General features: G+C 41.3%; 1 protein-coding gene across 2 annotated transcripts in view; it reads left to right on the top strand.

Annotated features, from left to right (window-relative positions):
* The window catches only part of COL9A1 (collagen type IX alpha 1 chain), a 95,002-nt gene extending 78,289 nt beyond the window's left edge, over positions 1-16,713 (top strand). Inside the window, exons 37-38 of one of the 2 annotated variants that reach the window (XM_003121273.4) lie at positions 1,572-1,649; positions 15,784-16,713. In XM_003121273.4, coding sequence (XP_003121321.2) covers positions 1,572-1,649; positions 15,784-15,971 — 266 coding nt within the window. In that variant the 3' untranslated portion in view covers positions 15,972-16,713. The remainder of the gene's footprint in view (positions 1-1,571; positions 1,650-15,783) is intronic. The other variant, XM_021089350.1, reaches the window with a different exon arrangement.

Below are 17,139 nucleotides of genomic sequence, written 5' to 3'. Positions count from 1 at the left end.
GTCTCTGCAGGGGCCAAGATAATTAATTCAGCTTTGTTCTGTGGCTGCTGAATCCCCATATTCAATCAGCTGTCTTGCAAATACACATGGTTGGTTGCAATCCAAAGTACTTTCTCTATAAATAATGAGTCAGAAGTGAAATGTAGGTACTTGCGACAGCACCCTTTAAGTTTTGAAAATTCATTAATTTATTTTTGGTAATACTAAATTTATGTTGTTCAAGAATTTTAAAATGTATAAAAAGATACTTAGTGAAGAGTGTCTCTCCCACCCCTGTCTCCCATCTGCCTCATCTCCTTTATCTTTCCCGTTAGGAGTCACTATTACTGGTTTCCGACCTACTCTTACCAGTGATGATACACAAGGATCTATGAATATACATTTTTCCCTACAGCCTTTTAACAACAAATCATATTGTCCTTTAGCAAGTGACTTGGACCTTGTGTTTTTTTTGATGGGGGGCTTGCATTTTTTACTTAACAGTGCCTTGGGGATCATTTCAAAGAGCTAGTTCTTGGTCACAGGTGCATACTATCCCACTCTGTGGAAGGTAAAGCGTATTTTACCCTTTAATAGATATTTAGATTGTTTCCAATTTCTGTTAATTTTTTTTCACGTTGCATTTGCATATTTCTTATTAAACTTCTTCCTAGTTAATTTTAATTTAGTTACTATTACAAATGGGATCATTTTTCATTATATCTTATTACTACTGATTGTTTACATATATGAAAATGATTGATTTCCATGTACTAATTTTGTAGCTTGCTGCTTTACTGAATTCTCTTATTGTTTCTAGTAGATTCGGGTTGATTTACTAGGGTTTAAGATAAACAGTTGTGGAATTCCCTGGTGGCCTAGCAGGTTAAGAATCCGGTATTGTCACTGCTGTGGTGCAGGTTGCTGCTATGGCACAGGTTTGATCCCTGGCCCAGGAAATTCTGTATGCTGCAGGTGCAACCAAAAAAAAAAAAAAAAAGATAAACAGTCCTGAATGAACTCTTCCTTCACTGCTCTCATTAGCAGAGAGAGAAGGGCTGAGTAAGAGAAGAATGTGGGAACCAAAGCAAGAGTGGCTGCTGTCTTTTCGGGGCAGTAATAACTTTTGAATTAATGTCTTTAAAAGTTTTTTAAAAAGATAAACCATCCTGAAAATACAGATGGTTCAAACCAAATAATAAAATAATAGTGATAAAGTGGGTGTGGTTATAGCGTTCTGACTGTAGTGGATGTTTTTCTCATTAAGCATTGTGCCAGCTTTGGGTGGAGGTATATATACTTTATCATGTTAAGGAAGCAGATTAATTCCTATTTTATTGAATGTTGTATCAGGACTGCATGTTTAATTGTCACATATCTTTTCAGCATCTATGGATATGATCATTTATTTTCCCTGCTTAGACCTCTTAATATAATTAACTCAATTTTTGCCTTGCTACATATTTTCAATGACCGTGATTGTGGCAACTTGATAACTTTTTGGTTTCTGAACATAGGCTTTGCTCTAAGCTGAAAAATATGGAATTTTATTTTTATAGACAGAAAAATAACATTTCTCTAATGAACTGCAGGTGACATGGGAGAAAGAGGTGATCGTGGCCCTCCAGGAAGAGGTCCCAAAGGTTTGCCCGGAGCTACAGGTCTTCCAGGTAAAACTGGTAGCCAGTGGGTGGTTTGAACTGGATAACATTTTAAAGAATTTCTCTTTGATTACTTCTGCTCATCATGTGAAACTCAATAATGGCTGGTATAGATTTTTTTAGATCAACTTCAATGAAAAGTTAAATAATCTATAAATCATGTATTATTCTTTGAGAGAAAATACCTGTCAGGCTTGTTTTTTAAGGTGTCAAAGTTCAGCCACAGTGTACTTGCTATAAAAAATCTTAAATGAATGGGGTCCTATCTATTTCTAGCCCAGGTGATAGTTTCCTTTTTGTTGTCGTCGTTGTTGTTGTTATCTAAAAGGTCAGAGCAACAGGAAAATGAATCCAAGTTTTCAACTATTCATATTGTACAGGGAATAACTGAAATTTTATTTTATTTTATTTTTTTTTATTATTTTTTTATTTTTTTATTTTTTTATTTTTTTGTCTTTTTGTCGTTGTTGTTGTTATTGTTGCTATTTCTTGGGCCGCTCCCGCAGCATATGGAGGTTCCCAGGCTAGGGGTTGAATCGGAGCTGGAGCCGCCAGCCTACGCCAGAGCCACAGCAACACGGGATCCGAGCCGCGTCTGCAACCTACACCACAGCTCACGGCAACGCCGGATCGTTAACCCACTGAGCAAGGGCAGGGACCGAACCCGCAACCTCATGGTTCCTAGTCGGATTCGTTAACCACTGCGCCACGACGGGAACTCCCTGAAATTTTATTTTAAATTATAGTTGATTTACAATGTTGTGCCAATTTCTGCTGTACAGCAAAGTGATTCAGTTATACGTATATGTACATTCTTTTTATATGCTTTTCCATCATGGTCTATCCAAGGAGATTGAAAACAGTTTACTGTGCTGTAGAGTAGGACCTTGTTTATCCGTTCTAAATGTAATAGTTTGCATCTACCAGCCCCAGACTCCCAGTCCTTCCCACTCCCTCCCCTGACAACTCTAAGTCTGTTTTCTACGTCTGAGAGTCGGTTTCACTTTTGTAGATAGGTTCATTAGTGCTATATTTTGGATTCCACATATAAGTGATATCATATATTTGTCTTTGTCTTTCTGACTTACTTCACTTAGTGTGAGAATCTCTAGTTGTGTTCATGAAATTTCATTTTAAAAGCTCCTCCTTCAAATATCCAGACCCTCCAGAAGCCCATATTCCAAAATAAATAAACCTGAACATTCCTACTTGTGGCCACAAAAAGTCACGCCTGTGAACATAGCCCAGCTGGGTCGACAGAGGTGACAGAGTGACCTCTGTGTGAAGAGCCTGGGTTCTTTCACTGGGCGTCTGTTCTTTTTACACACTGGCTACTCTGTGGCTGGAGTCTAGGCTGCTGCACACTCACCCACTGGCCATGACTGCCCAATCCAACCACAGAAGCAGCCTTGCAGCTGGTAGCCAGTTCAGCTCAAGAGTGTGAATGGCCAAAGCCTCCCAGTGATCTCTCTGATAGCTGCAGGGCCAAAGCTTAGGAAGGCTCCCAAAGCCTTGGAGATGTCAATCAGAGGAAGGAGCTTGTGCAGAAGGAGGGTGAATACCCGCTCCCCCCCCCCCACCGCCCCCGTTCCCTGCCACACAATACGCCTAGTGGATCTGAAAAACTTGGTTGAGGGAAATCTCGAAAAAGAAATGATTGTTTTCTATTTCTGCCAGAGGCTTACATAGTCAATCATGGCTATAATTGCAGCCCTAAACATCATTGCCTTCTAATTATCCATTTCATTGCTCCTGGGGATTGCTTTCTAATTTAAAAGATTTTTTTTAAAAAACAGGAATACATTTGGAGATAGCTCAAATGCTGCCTTTCTAAAACTGTGATTCACGGGCCTGTCAAGATGTTTTCACAAATTGATGAATTTTTGTGATTGGAAAATGAAACTTTTATGATTGGAAGAGGAAAGAAAACCTGGTTGGAGTTAAATGGGACCAAGGGAGGAATATTTTAGTATACAATAAAATCTGGATGCATTGATGGATGTTTAGAAGAGAGAAAGGAAAATATGCACTTTACTGTGTGCTCTTCTCCTTCACCAATGGTAGGAATAGGAGGTTTGAAAACTGATAAAATATCATCATTATAATTTACTTAACTATGTTCTTATAGGAGAGCCTGACAGTTTCTCCTTTCATTTTGTTGACAAATCACTTAATAGTTCCTAGACCAGCAACTTGCACTGTTGACATGATTTTCCTTTGTCAAAAATGTATTATCATTTCTGATGACTCTTACTTTCAAAAAAATCTGTTGATAAACCACGTTTTGAGTTTAAAAATGGAAAAATTGAGGAAGATCAGCTCATATTTGTGCAGTGTCCCAGGCTGCCACGAGGGGGCGCGTTGTCCCCCACTTGCGGTAACCCACCTGGGGTTACTGGGTCCGCTGGGAGGGTTCTGCAAGGTGCCCCTGGCTGTGGCTCCGCCAGGAAGGGGCTCTGCTGATTTCCTTTTTAGCACCCAGTGTGGGTGGAGGTAAGGTAGGGTGGCTTTACCTGGCGCTCCTCTCATCTCTCTTATGAAAATGATTAGACTTGTTATAGCTGGTCTTGAAGTTAGTACTTAAATCTGATTTGTTCAAAAGTTTCCTGGGCTCCCCATTTCAGGACTTTGAAACCTGCCCTTTTTTGTTTCCTTTCTGTCTTTTGCCAGCCCTTGCCCTTCCCTTCCTGGTATCATTTGAAAATCTGGTCTTTTTCCCTGTGGTTTTGTAGCTTTTTCATTGAGATGGTATTTGACATTATTTAGTGAAAAATCAGAGTCACAGTTATTCTTTTAAAAATTAAGCCTCATCTTCCAAAGCAGGCAGTTTCCACAGTGCTTTAGCACCCAGGCCCAAAGGGTACATATTTATTACCCTCCTTGGGCCATATCCCCTGGTCTGTGCCTAAGTGTGCTCAGGTGACAGTTTTCCAACTCCATCAAGTCCCTGAACAAGAGCTTTGCAGCCTCTCCTCCTCTAAAGCAAGTACTTTGAAAGTGGAATCCACACTTCAGACATCTGGCTTTACATTGTGACTGTCACTTGCCAGCTCTATGACACTGGGTAAGTTCTGGACTGCTGTGTACCTCAGTGTCACTGCTTATAAAAGAATAGTCAATCCCTGAATTTCCCAGAGAGCCTAATTCTGAGAATTAAAGAAAAATCAATCAATGTAACGTGCTTAGGACAGTTTCTGGATATAGTAGGTGCTCAAGAAATTTAGTTATTAATGTAAAGTGGATTGATATAACAAATCCACTTTTGCCTTTTGAGGTAGATGAAGGGCAGAGCTGAATCTTGGTTCCAGCCTTGTGGTTTCAGCTCTCAGTCAGCAGGAAGAGCTACTTTTCTGTCATTTGGTACTGCTCCCAACACCTCAGACCTTCCCGCCACAAAATCCACTTCAGCTCCAAATCACAAAGGCTAAGTGCTGGGTCACTGTAAATCATGCCAGTGGCTCATTATCCACTGAGAGACTGGCCTGTTTATAATTTCCCTAATTGACATTGCAATTAGGAATGTCATTTCTCAACTTTCACAAACATGACAGTAAAGAGACTTTAGGATCTGGGGAACCTTTAGTCACGCTCTGTTCAGGAACTTGTCAAGAAGCTTCTAGATAAATAGACATTTTACATAAAGGAAGGAGCCTGAAGAATAGGATGTTGGGCAACCTTCTTTGTGGTCCCTATTGTTGGGTTTGGGACTGGAATCCTAAGTGGAAAGAAAGTTTATTTGGTCATTCTTCTTAGTACTAATGTATTCCATATATTTGAATAAAAAGGCAACTAATATTTTCATTATCTATCAGTTATCTGACTTGCTTTGTTCTTTCGTGACTTTTAGTTCTCTGAATCTCTTTATCTCCCAGCCTGTTCAGTGTTAAGTGCCCTTTGGGGTTGTGATGGTACGTGGTCTAATACAGACCGTAGGTTGTTATTATTATAACCATTATGTGGACTGTCATTTTGGCTGTAGTACTCTGTTGTCTGAAACATTGTCATCAATTGTCCAGTTTGCTTCTCGCAGCCAGGAGCAGGCAGGGCAGATGTATAAGGACATGATTGAGAGCCTGGGCGTGGGCACTGCTCTTTCACTTATTTTCAGCTTTGCCAGCTCTGAGTACTGCAGCTTCTTCCTGGCTAGTGGTAGGGGGTAAGCCACACCTGTGCTGAGGGCTCATTTAGGAGGGTCTATGGACGTGTTAATGCATGCCAAGCTCTTAGCCTAGTGCCTGACTTGTGTCAAACATCCTGCATCTTTGGCTGTTATCATTGCTATTCCTCCTTTTGTATTTGAGGAAATGAAGACCTGAAGGTCATGGGCCCTGACAAAGTTCTCTCAGGTAGTAAATGATACAGGCTGATATTCATGTGTCCAAGTTCACTCTGTGGACAATATGATGGGCTGGCGGTCCGGGTATACTATTAGTCTGTCTAGCCATCCCCACATCCAACTTCAGCTTAATTCTTTTCCTGCCTCGCTAAGCTAAGCTATACTGAGCATATGGAGGAAGGTCCCTGGAGCTTTAGACACGATCCCTGCCCTCACCTCCTGTCTCTTACTTCAGGCCTTCGATGGCATCATTTGACTGGGCTGAGTCCTCAAGAGGAAGGAAGTCTTTGCCCCCTGCCATTGGACTTGTCCTTTTGGGACCACTTCCTTGGCACTTTAGGGATTTGAAGGAAAAAACCTTTAAGAGTGGGTCTTGACTTCCTCTTTGTGCATTTAGTCACACTGGAGGAAGGATGAAGTTAAATGATGGTCCTGTGTGTACCCCAGGACTGTGACCCCAGGTTAGATCTGGCTCATGTTCTCCATATCACGCAACTGGGCTACTCACGTTTTTTGTGCAAAATTTGCCGATGGATGAGCTTTGCTTGTGCCGTGTGGAAAGGAAAAAGTCTCCAGACACAAAGGGCACTCTCTTTTAGGCTTACGTTAAGCAGAAGTCATTTGTCATATCCCTCCTGCTGTCCTGTGTCCACTATTTTATTCAGTTGTGGTGATCTTATGTAAACAAACCACTTTATACACCAATTTCTTAAACATAAGTGCTTTGTCAAATGCCACAAAAGTTAGGTCAGTACAAGGTGAGAAATGTAAGAAATTCCCTATTTGATACTGAAAATTATTTCCAGTTTTTTTTTAAAGCCTGCAAGCACTGTCCCTTTCATTTCGTACCAGGTATTACTAGGTCACAAAGAATGTGCCAGCCGGGATGGACTTCTGTCAGTGTAACGCCACTACCCTCTAGTGTTCATACAGAGAATGACACAGACATACATTTTTAAAAATCATGAAATGTTTGGCAATAACATTTTATAGGCCCTTGAAATGTAAGGAAACTGTGTAATCATTAGGCAGTTAGTGTAGCTAACACACCTATGGGGCAGGCAGATCAGAATGAGAGCACTTCATCTCCATGCTTTCTCTTTCTTATTAGAATTGAAATGTAGTTTATAGATATTCGTTAATGAAACTGCTGGACTTCTTGAATGACTTAGTATGATGCCCCCAGATTATGCTCCCACATAATATTCTTAGAGCACCTTGGAGGGTAAATGCCCAGAGTCACGCCTCACCAGAAACTTATAAGCTGTTGTGGAAAGGCTGGTTTTTCCCTTTGGCCATTTTTACAAGGTGAAATCTCAGAAAAATAAGCTTTAGTCACTTGTGATAGAGTTCTAGAAGAATCAATAATAACGCTTGGCTATTATCCCTATTTCTGCTTCTAAGTCAATTCTGGCCCAATAAATTAACCTCCCAGCCACCCCCGCCCCATGCCCCAGCAGATTCAGCAAATCAGTAGGAGTAGAAATGCAGTTAGGATGGAATAGGGATTGACTTCCCTCATTTCTAACTCCACTTTCTGGCATGTGAGTATGTGGATCTAGACAATGATTTAACCTTCACCCCCTCAGTTTACACACAAGGGAAATGGGGTCATCATTGACGGGCACAGGGAAAAGGGAGTGTTTGTGGAGATGGTGATGGTGATGACGACCTGGTCCAAATCTCCACAGGGAAGTCGCTGAGTTGGCAAAAGCAGGTCTTGGATTCCATGTGCTTTTCATAAAAGAAACCCAGGGTGCACAGAATGGCTTCGTCAACTCTTTCCTCAAAGGATGAGTAGGAATCTGGAACACACTTATTGAAAAAGCCTCTCTCCTAGACTGTGTTAAAATAGGGAAACTAACTGAGTTCCCCCTGTGGGCAGTGGATTAATGATCCGGCTTGTCTCTGTAACATTGCTGGTTTGATCCTTAGCCCAGCTCAGTGAGTTAATAGGGCGACTAAACCTGAAATACTTAAAAAGCTTTCTTTTTCCATTTTTCCCCCCTTTTCAGCTGCCCCATGGCAACTGCAAGTTCCTAGGCCAGGGATCGAATCTGAGCCATATATTTGGCCTATGCCGCAGCTGCAGCAATGCCAGATCCTTAATCTACTGCTCTGGGCCAGGGATTGAACTGGCAACACCACAGAGATGAGCCAGATTATTAACCCGCTGCACCACAGAGGGACTCCCGCTTCTGTTTTGTTTTGTTTTGTTTGTTTTATTTCATTACTCAAATGAATTTATCATATCTGTAGTTGTATAATGATCATAACAATCTGATTTCACAGGATTTCCATCCCACAGCCCAGGCACATCCCCCCACCCCCTAAACTGTCTCCTCAGGAGATCATAAGTTTTTCAATGTCTGTGAGCCAGCATCTGTTCTGCAAAGAAGTTCCGTCTGTCCTTTTTTCAGATTCCACATGTCAGTGAAAGCACTGGATGTTGGTGTCTCATTGGATGGCTGACTTCACTTAGCATGGTAGTTTCTAGGTCCATCCATGTTGCAAAAAATGCTGGTATTTCGTTCTTTTTAATGGCTGAGTAATATTCCACTGTGTATATGCACCGCATCTTCTGGATCCACTCCTCTGTCGATGGACGTTTAGGTTGTTTCCATGTCTTGGCTATTGTATATAGTGCTGCCATGAACATTGGAGTACATGTGTCTTTGCGAGTCGTGGTTTTCTCTGGATAGATGCCCAGGAGTGGGATTGCTGGGTCAAATGGTAGTTCTATGTTTAGTTTTCTGAGGAATCTCCATACTGCTTTCCACAGTGGCTGCACCAATTGACAATCCCACCAACAGTTTTTAACAGGGATCCTTTTTCTCCACACCCTCTCCAGCACTTATTGTTTGTAGACTTTTGGATGATGGCCATTCTGGCTGGTGTAAGGTGGTACCTCAGAGTGGTTTTGATGTGCATCTCTCTAATAATGAGTGATGTTGAACGTCCTTTCATGTGTTTCTTGGCCATCTGTATGTCTTCTTTGGAGAACTGTCTGTTTCGATCTTCTGCCCGTTTTTTGATGGGGTTGTTTGTTTTTTTGGTGTTGAGCTGCAGAAGGTGTTTATAAATTGTGGAGATGAATCGCTTGTCAGTTGATTCACTTGCAAAGATTTTCTCCCATTCTGTGGGTTGTCTTTCTGTGTTGTTTAGGGTTTCCTTTGCTGTGCAGAAACTTTGAAGTTTGAGTAGGTCCCATTGGTTTATTTTTATTTCTATTGTCAATACTCTGAGAGGTGGATCTGAGAAGATGTTGCTATCATTTATGTCAGAGAGCGTTTGGCCTATGTTTTCCTCTAAGAGTTTGATAGTGTCTGGTCTTATATCTAGGTCTTTAATCCATTTGGAGTTTATTTTTGTGTATGGTGTTAGGGAGTGTTCTCATTTCATTTTCTTCCATGTGGCTGTCCAGTTTTCCCAGCACCATTGTCCTTTCTCCATTGTATGTATTCTTGCCTCCTTTGTCATAGATGAGTTGGCTGTAGGTGTGTGGGTTGAATTCTGGGCTTTCTATCCTGTCCACTGATCTATATTTCTGTCTTTGTGCCAGTACCATGCGGTTTTGATGACTGTTGCTTTGTAGTATAGTCTGAAGTCTGGGAGCCCGATTCCTCCAGCTCCATTTTTCGTTTTGAGGATGTCTTTGGCTATTCTGGGTCTTTTGTACTTCCAAACAAACTTTAAAATATTTTGTTTGAGTTCTGTGAAAAATGTCCTTGGTAATTGGATAGGGATTGCATTGAATCTGTAGATTGCCTTAGGTAGTACAGTCATTTTTATCATATTGATTCTTCCAATCCATGAGCATGGTATATCTTTCCCATGTATTTGTGTCATCTTTGATTTCTTTCATCAGTGTCTTGTAGTTTTCAGAGTACAGGTCTTTTGTTTCTTTAGGTAGGTTTACTCCTAGGTATTTTATTCTTTTGGGTGCGATGGTAAACGGGATTGCTTCCCTAAGTTCCTTTTCTGCTCTTTCATTGTTAGTATATAGAAATGCTGTTGATTTCTGTGTATTGATTTTGTATCCTGTGACGTTGCCAAATTCGTGGATGAGCTCTAACAGTTTTCTGGTAGAGTCTTTAGGATTCTCTAGGTATAGTACCATGTCATCTGCAAATAGGGATAGTTTACTTCTTCCTTTCCAGTTTGGATTCCTTTTATTTCTTTTACTTCTCTGATTGCTGTGGGTAGGACTTCCAGAACTATGTTGAAGAGTAGTGGCGAGAGTGGACATACTTGTCTTGATCCTTATCTCAGCGGAAATTCTTTCAGCTTTTCACTATTGAGAATGATGTTCACTGTGAGTTTGTCATATATGGCCTTTATCATGTTGAGGTAGGTTCCCGTTATGCCCACTTTCTGAAGGGTTTTTATCAGAAATGGGTGTTGGATTTTGTCAAAGGCTTTTTCCACGTCTGTTGAGAGGATCATATGGTTTTTATTCTTCAGTTTGTTACTGTGGTGTATCACACTGATGGATTTGTGGATATTGAGGAACCGTTGCATCCCTGGGGTAAATCCCACTTGATCATGATGTAGAATCCTTTTAATGTATTGTTGGATGCGGTTTGCTAGTGTTTTGCTGAGGATTTTTGCATCGATGTTCATCAGTGAAATTGGCCTGTAGTTTTCTTTTTTTGTGGTATCTTTGTCTGGTTTTGGTACCAGGGTGATGGTGGCCTCACAGAATGAGTTTGGGAGTATCCCTTCCTTTGCAATTTTTTGCAATAGTTTCTGAAGGAGAGGTGTTAGCTCTTCTCTAAATGTTTGATAGAATTTGTCTGTGAAGCCAATCTGGTCCTGGACTTTTGTTTGTTGTAAGTTTTTTAATCCCAGTTTCCATTTCAGTTCTTGTGGTGGGTCCATTCATCTTTTCTATTTCATCTTGGTTTAGTCTTAGAAGATTGGACTTTTCTAAGAATTTGTCCATTTCTTCTAGGTTTTCCATTTGATTGGCATATAGTTGCATATAGTAGTCTCTTATGATCCTTTATATTTCTGTGATGTCTGTTTTTACTTCTCCTTTTATTGATTTGAGTCCTCTCTCATTTTTGCTTGATAAGTCTGGCTAGAGGTTGATGAATTTTGTTGATCTTTTCAAAGAACCAGCTTTTTGTTTCATTGATCTTTTCTATGGTTTTCTTTGTTTCTATTTCATTGATTTCTGTTCTGATCTTTATGATTTCTTTCCTTCTACTAACCATAGGTCTTGTCTGTTCTTCTCTCTCGAGCTGCTTTAGATGTAAAGTTAGCTTGTTTATTTGGGCTTTTTCTTGTTTCCTGAGGTGAGCTTGTATTGCTCTAAACTTCCCTCTTCGAATGGCGTTTGCTGCATCCCATAGGTTTTGGAGTGTCATATCTTCGTTGTCATTTGCTGCCAGGTATTTTTTAATTTCCTCTTTGATTTCTTCAGTGATCCATTGGTTGTTGAGTAGCATGTTGTTTAGTCTCCGTGTGTTTGTGTTTTTTGCAGTTTTTGTCTTGTTGACTTCCGATTGTATAGCGTTGTGGTCGGAAAAGATGCTTGATATGATTTCAATTTTCTAAGAGTTACCGAGGTTGGATTTGTAGCCCAGGATGTGCTCAATCTTAGAGGATGTTCCATGTGCATTTGAGAAGAATGTGTATTGTGTTGCTTTTGGATGAAATGTCCTATAAATATCTATTAAGTCCATCTGGATTAGTGCGTCATTCAGGGCCTGTGTTTCCTTATTGATTTTCTGTCTGGGTGATCTGCCCATTGCTGTAAGTGGGGTGTTAAAGTCCCCCACTATGATTGTGTTATTGTCGATTTCTCCTTTTAAGGTTGTTAGCAGTTGCCTTCTATATGGTGGTGAACCTGTGTTGGGTGCGTAGACATTTAAAATGGTCATATCATCTTCTTGGATTGATCCTTTGATCATTATGTAATGTCCTTCTTTGTCCCTGAAAATAGTCTTCATTTTAAAGTCTACTTTGTCTGATATGAGTATTGCTACTCCAGCTTTCTTTTGATCCCCGTTTGCATGAAATATCTTCTTCCATCCTCTCACTTTCAATTTGTATGTGTCCCTCGAAGTGAAGTGGATCTCTTGAAGACAGTGTATATATGGGTCTTGTTTTTGTATCCATTCAGCCAGTCTAAGTCTCTTGGCTGGGGCATTTAGTCCATTAACATTTAAGGTAATTATTGATATGTATGTTCTTACTGCCATTTTATTAATTGCTTTGGATTTGCTTTTGCTGCTCTTTTTTCTTTCCTTCTTCTCTTGTTCTTTTCTGCCTATAGAAGTTCCTGTAGTATTTGTTGTAAGGCTGGTTAAGTGTTGCTGAATTCTCTCAGCTTTTGCTTATCTGAGAAGGTTTTGATTTCTCCTTCAAATGTGAAGGAGAGCCTTGCTGGGGAGAGTAATCTTGGTTGGAGGTTTTTTCCTTTCATCACGTTGAGTATATCATGCCACTGCCTTCTGGCCTGCAGAGTTTCTGTTGAAAAAATCTGCTGATAGCCTTATCGGGGTTCCCTTGTATGTTATTTGTTTCTTTTCCCTAGGTGCTTTCAAGATTTTCTCTTTGTCTTTAATTTTGGTCAGTTTGATTAATATGTGTCTCGGGGTATTCCTCCTTGGGTTTATTTATTTATTTTTTTAATTTTTATTTTTTTTTGTCTTTTTGCCATTTCTTGGGCCGCTCCCTACGGCATATGGAGGTTCCCAGGCTAGGGGTCTAATTTGGAGCTGTAGCTGCCAGTCTACACCAGAGCCACAGCAATATGAAAGTCTGTGTGTGCCTTTTAAGAATGGGGTCTCCGTTTACCCCAGTCCCATGGAGCTCCTGTACACAATCCCCACTGACCTTCAATGCCAGATGCTCCTGGGCTCCTTCTCCCAGTGCTGGATCTCCACACGTGTTTTTGATATGTGGCTCAGAACTCTCACTCCTGTAGGTGAGTCTCTGTGAACCAGTTAGTTTTCAATCTGTGGAGCTTCCCACCCAGGAAGTATGGGCTTGTTTATATTGTGAAATCACCCCTCCTACCTCTTGATGTGGCCTCCTCTTTTTCTTCTGGAGTAGGATATCTTTTTTAAGGTTTCCAGTCTATTTGGGTGGCGATTGCTCAGCCTTTAGTTGTGAATTTTGTTGTTTTTAGGAGAGAAGTTGAGCTCCAGTCCTTCTATTCCATCTTAATCCCGTCTCTCTCTTGTTTTCTCCTGCTTCTGTTTTTAAAGATTGCTTATGGAGTTGAAAATAAACTCCCTGAAATTTAAGGTTTTAGTCAGGAGGCTGGTTTTACCCATGTTAAAAAAAGTAAATTAGTGGCTAACATTTAAGAATTGAGTGTCCAAGTTGTCGTTGAAATGACAAGAGCTTTGGCAGCACTGCCCCGAATCCCCCATGGTGGCAGTGACATGCTGGCATCCACTTTCCAGGTGACGGAAAGCCTCAGCTCTCTCTGCTGTCTCCTTAACTCTGATGTGTTACAGTTTCCATTACACTTGTGCTACCCTGTAAAGGCAGAGGGGGATTTTTTTTGTGTCTTTTTTTTTTTTTTTTAGGCTGCACCCACAGCACATGGAGGTTCCTAGGCTAGGGGCTGAATTGGAGCTATAGCGGCCGGCCTACACTACAGCCACAGAAATGAGGGATCTGAGCCGTGTCTGTGACCTGCACCACAGCTCATGGCACCGCTGGATCGTTAACTCACTGAGTGAGGCCAGGGATTGAACCTGCATCCTCATGGGTTTTAGTCAGGTTTGTTACCACTGAGCCACGACAGGAACTCCAGAGGGAGAATTTTTTAATCTAGGGTCATTTCTTTACTACATCAGGAGTCATCAAACTTTTTTGGTTAAAAGACCATGTTTTTGAGCTCTGCCAGGTGGCTTCTGTTGCCATTCTCATCTCTGCCCTTGTAGTGCCAAAGCAGCCAGGGTGATGTGGGAGCTAACGGCCAGGCTGTGTTCTGTTGAAATTGTTCACAACACAGGAGCTGGCACATGGGCTACAGTTTGCCCATTCCGGCCTTTTAAATGCATTCATATCTGCCCATCTTTTGAAGCCTTAAAAGATCAACTTAACCTTTAACTGTCCTGGTGCCATGAGATCTGCACAGACTCTGCTGAAGGCATGTTTCTGCTAAAACCTTATCGATAGGGACATGGATTAGGGAGACACCTTCTCTGGGGTCTTGTCTTGAAAGGAAAACAGAATCCTGTGCTTCATCCCATCTTATTATAGTCAAATGAAAGCCTAAGGGCTAAAATGAAGGGAAATTGCTCACATCTGCTTATCTACAGCCTTGAGATGTATAGAGTCAAAGATACTTATCTCTTAGAACTTAATAATGTTTTTGTCCTGTAATGTTGCTTTGTGTGGATTGAATTATAACGGGAAGAATGAGATGTCATATGTAAAGCAGACTCTCTAACCCACTTTCCTTCTAAGTATGTGAACTAGGTAATATGACTGCTTAATAAGACCAGATTACTATAATAAGGCCAACAAGAGACAGTGTAATAAGACCACCAAAATAGGAAAAGAAAACTACAAGCCACCAAGAAATAAGAAAAGGAACTAAACCCAAGTCAATATATAATTGAACATACAGATTTGGTTTTCACCTTTTTGGGTGAACAGCCAAATTAAAACAGTTGACCTGGAATGAGGATCTCTATAAAACTGTATTATCATGGCAAAGATGATTTGTTCTACACAGCTTTCTTATGGCCCCCTTTACAGCAGTAGTGTGGCAGCATTGCCTGTGTGATGGAGTAAACATTCAGCAGAAAATTCTCTTTGTTGTGGAAACTGTGCTGCAGAGGCTGTGCTTCACTGGTCCACGGATGAACCAAGCAGCCTTTGCACTTAACCAAAGAAATGCCCTCAAGGAACTTAGTCTCCGTGAAGTTCCTGTCAGAGTGAAGCCCTTGATGAGAAAAATTTTAGAGAATTCCTTGGGGGTGCATTACACAGTCTTCTAAGAGACAAGAATCAATCATATTCTAATAATCATAATAACAGCCCCCATTTATGAGGTGTGTTCAGGCATGGAACTTAATTATAAGGCAGGCACCATCCATCCTGTAAACGAAGAGACTGGGAGGTAAGTGGCTTGCTGATATCACACTGCTCATAAATGGTAGAGCTAGAACACACTGCCTCCTGTCTGGGTCTTCTAAGTACTGAGTTACATGTCTTCCTGCCCGGAAATTGATCACCCTCTAGAAATAAGGTCTGCTGCTACAGGGGCACTGTCTGAAGAAATACAACATGGGCTGCAAAAGCCAGTTGCATGTATCATTTAAAATCTGCTGGTAGCCACGTTAAAAAAGTCCAAAGAATCAGGTGAAATTCATTTTAATAATATTTAAATATATATTTTTATATTATGTTTTAATAATTATTTAACCTACTGGGTCCAAAATGTTATAATTTCATCATGTAATAAATACAAAAATTACTCATGAATTATTAAAAAATGAAGTCTAGGTGTGTGTGGCCCTTTCGGCTTGTTCAGACTTGACTCAGCTGCATTCCTGGGCTCAGTAATCTGTGTACAGAGGCTACAAATTGGGCAGTTTGGCTTTACTGATAGAAAGGGACGGGAGATGCTGAAGTCTCTTTAACAGTTGGTTTAGAAGAAACCCGACTGGAGTGAAGGAACTTTATCATCACCATCATCGTCATCGTCCTCCATCATCTTCAGAGGCATTTATTGAAGTCCTCTTTCCACACTGCTTGGTAGTGGGGGGTCCAGCGGCTCCTGCAGCAGCCGTGAGGGGTCCTGCTCACATGGGCATCTTTTGTATGTTTCAGGTGACCCGGGACCTGCCAGCTACGGGAGGAATGGCCGGGACGGCGAGCGAGGACCCCCAGGGGTGGCAGGCATTCCTGGTGTACCCGGCCCCCCAGGCCCTCCTGGGCCTCCTGGTTTCTGCGAACCAGCCTCCTGCACCATGCAGGCTGGGCAGCGGGCATTTAATAGCAAGGGTCCTGACCAGTGAAAGGTTAGTGTTGCATGACTGCATAAACCATGCCTGGTGAAGTGGCTTGGAGGAGAAACCACCTGAAGCCAGGCAAAGGTGACAGTGCATCACCCTCAAGGTTATTCTAGAAGTCGCACCTGATGATCAGGTTAGAACAATGGTGCTATTCAAGAAATCCTCTTTCCTTTCCGTGGAGGGGAGCCGGTGGTGTTATCCATCAAACAAGCAAAACCCCTCCCTTGAAGTAAATTTATAGTCCTGTCCCCAGGATCTTGAACTTGTGTGCTAGCCATGTGTGGCGTGTCATGGGCCACTGTGCCAATAAACAAAAACAACTGTTTGGTTTACCTCAGTTGCAGTAATTTTCATTTTTTATTTAGAGCTTGTTCTCAGATGATTGTTTCAGCTCTACCGTGGATTTCCAGACTAGTTGTGAAGAAACCCCCACTGCAGGCAATAAAATTGGTTCATAACCACCCCCCCACTACCACCTCCCTGCACTGTGCACTCTCAGGGGTGCAGGGAACCTCTGCCATATACAGTGGTTTCCTTACAGCACATGGGGGTTCTCAGCATCAGCTTGAATTTTCTTGAACTGTACTGTATCCCAAACCTGTTACTGTTTTGGGCTCCTCTGTGTGAAAGCAAAGAAGGAATTTTAATACCTGCCATTCATGTCATATTAATGAGATTATTTATTTTAAAGGTTTGAGGTAACGTTTCTGGTTGTACCAAAGAAGCAATAAATATGGTTTATTAATCTCTTGCATGTTTTCTTATAGTCATGTTCAGTAAAGTCACTAAATTATTTAGATACACTAAGATTGTTTCAGTTACTGGTGTTTCTGTAGCCATGTTTTTATAATGTTAGTGCTTTAGGCTACAGAGAAATTAAAAAGCCCTTACTGCTTCTTAGATAGTGTTATATTGTGACAGAAGTTCTTTGTATGTATGTGTGTGGTGGGGGTTGGAGAGTGGGGGTGTTGGGGGGGAGGAGGGGCAGGATCCGTGGACCTTTTTGAAATACTGATGAAAGCTATGAATCCAAATGCATATGTGCAAATCTGTTTCCATATTACGTCAGAGGTTTTCTGGGCCCCTCAAGTCTAACCTTGCCTGGTTTCTAGGTGAGTAGCCACTGCCTTCATTTCAAAGGTGTGTTAATACTCTCCTATTTAGAACTTCA

Source organism: Sus scrofa, chromosome 1 (assembly GCF_000003025.6).
Source record: "Sus scrofa isolate TJ Tabasco breed Duroc chromosome 1, Sscrofa11.1, whole genome shotgun sequence".
NCBI lineage: Eukaryota > Metazoa > Chordata > Mammalia > Artiodactyla > Suidae > Sus > Sus scrofa.
This window is presented reverse-complemented; position numbering and strand designations above follow the sequence as displayed.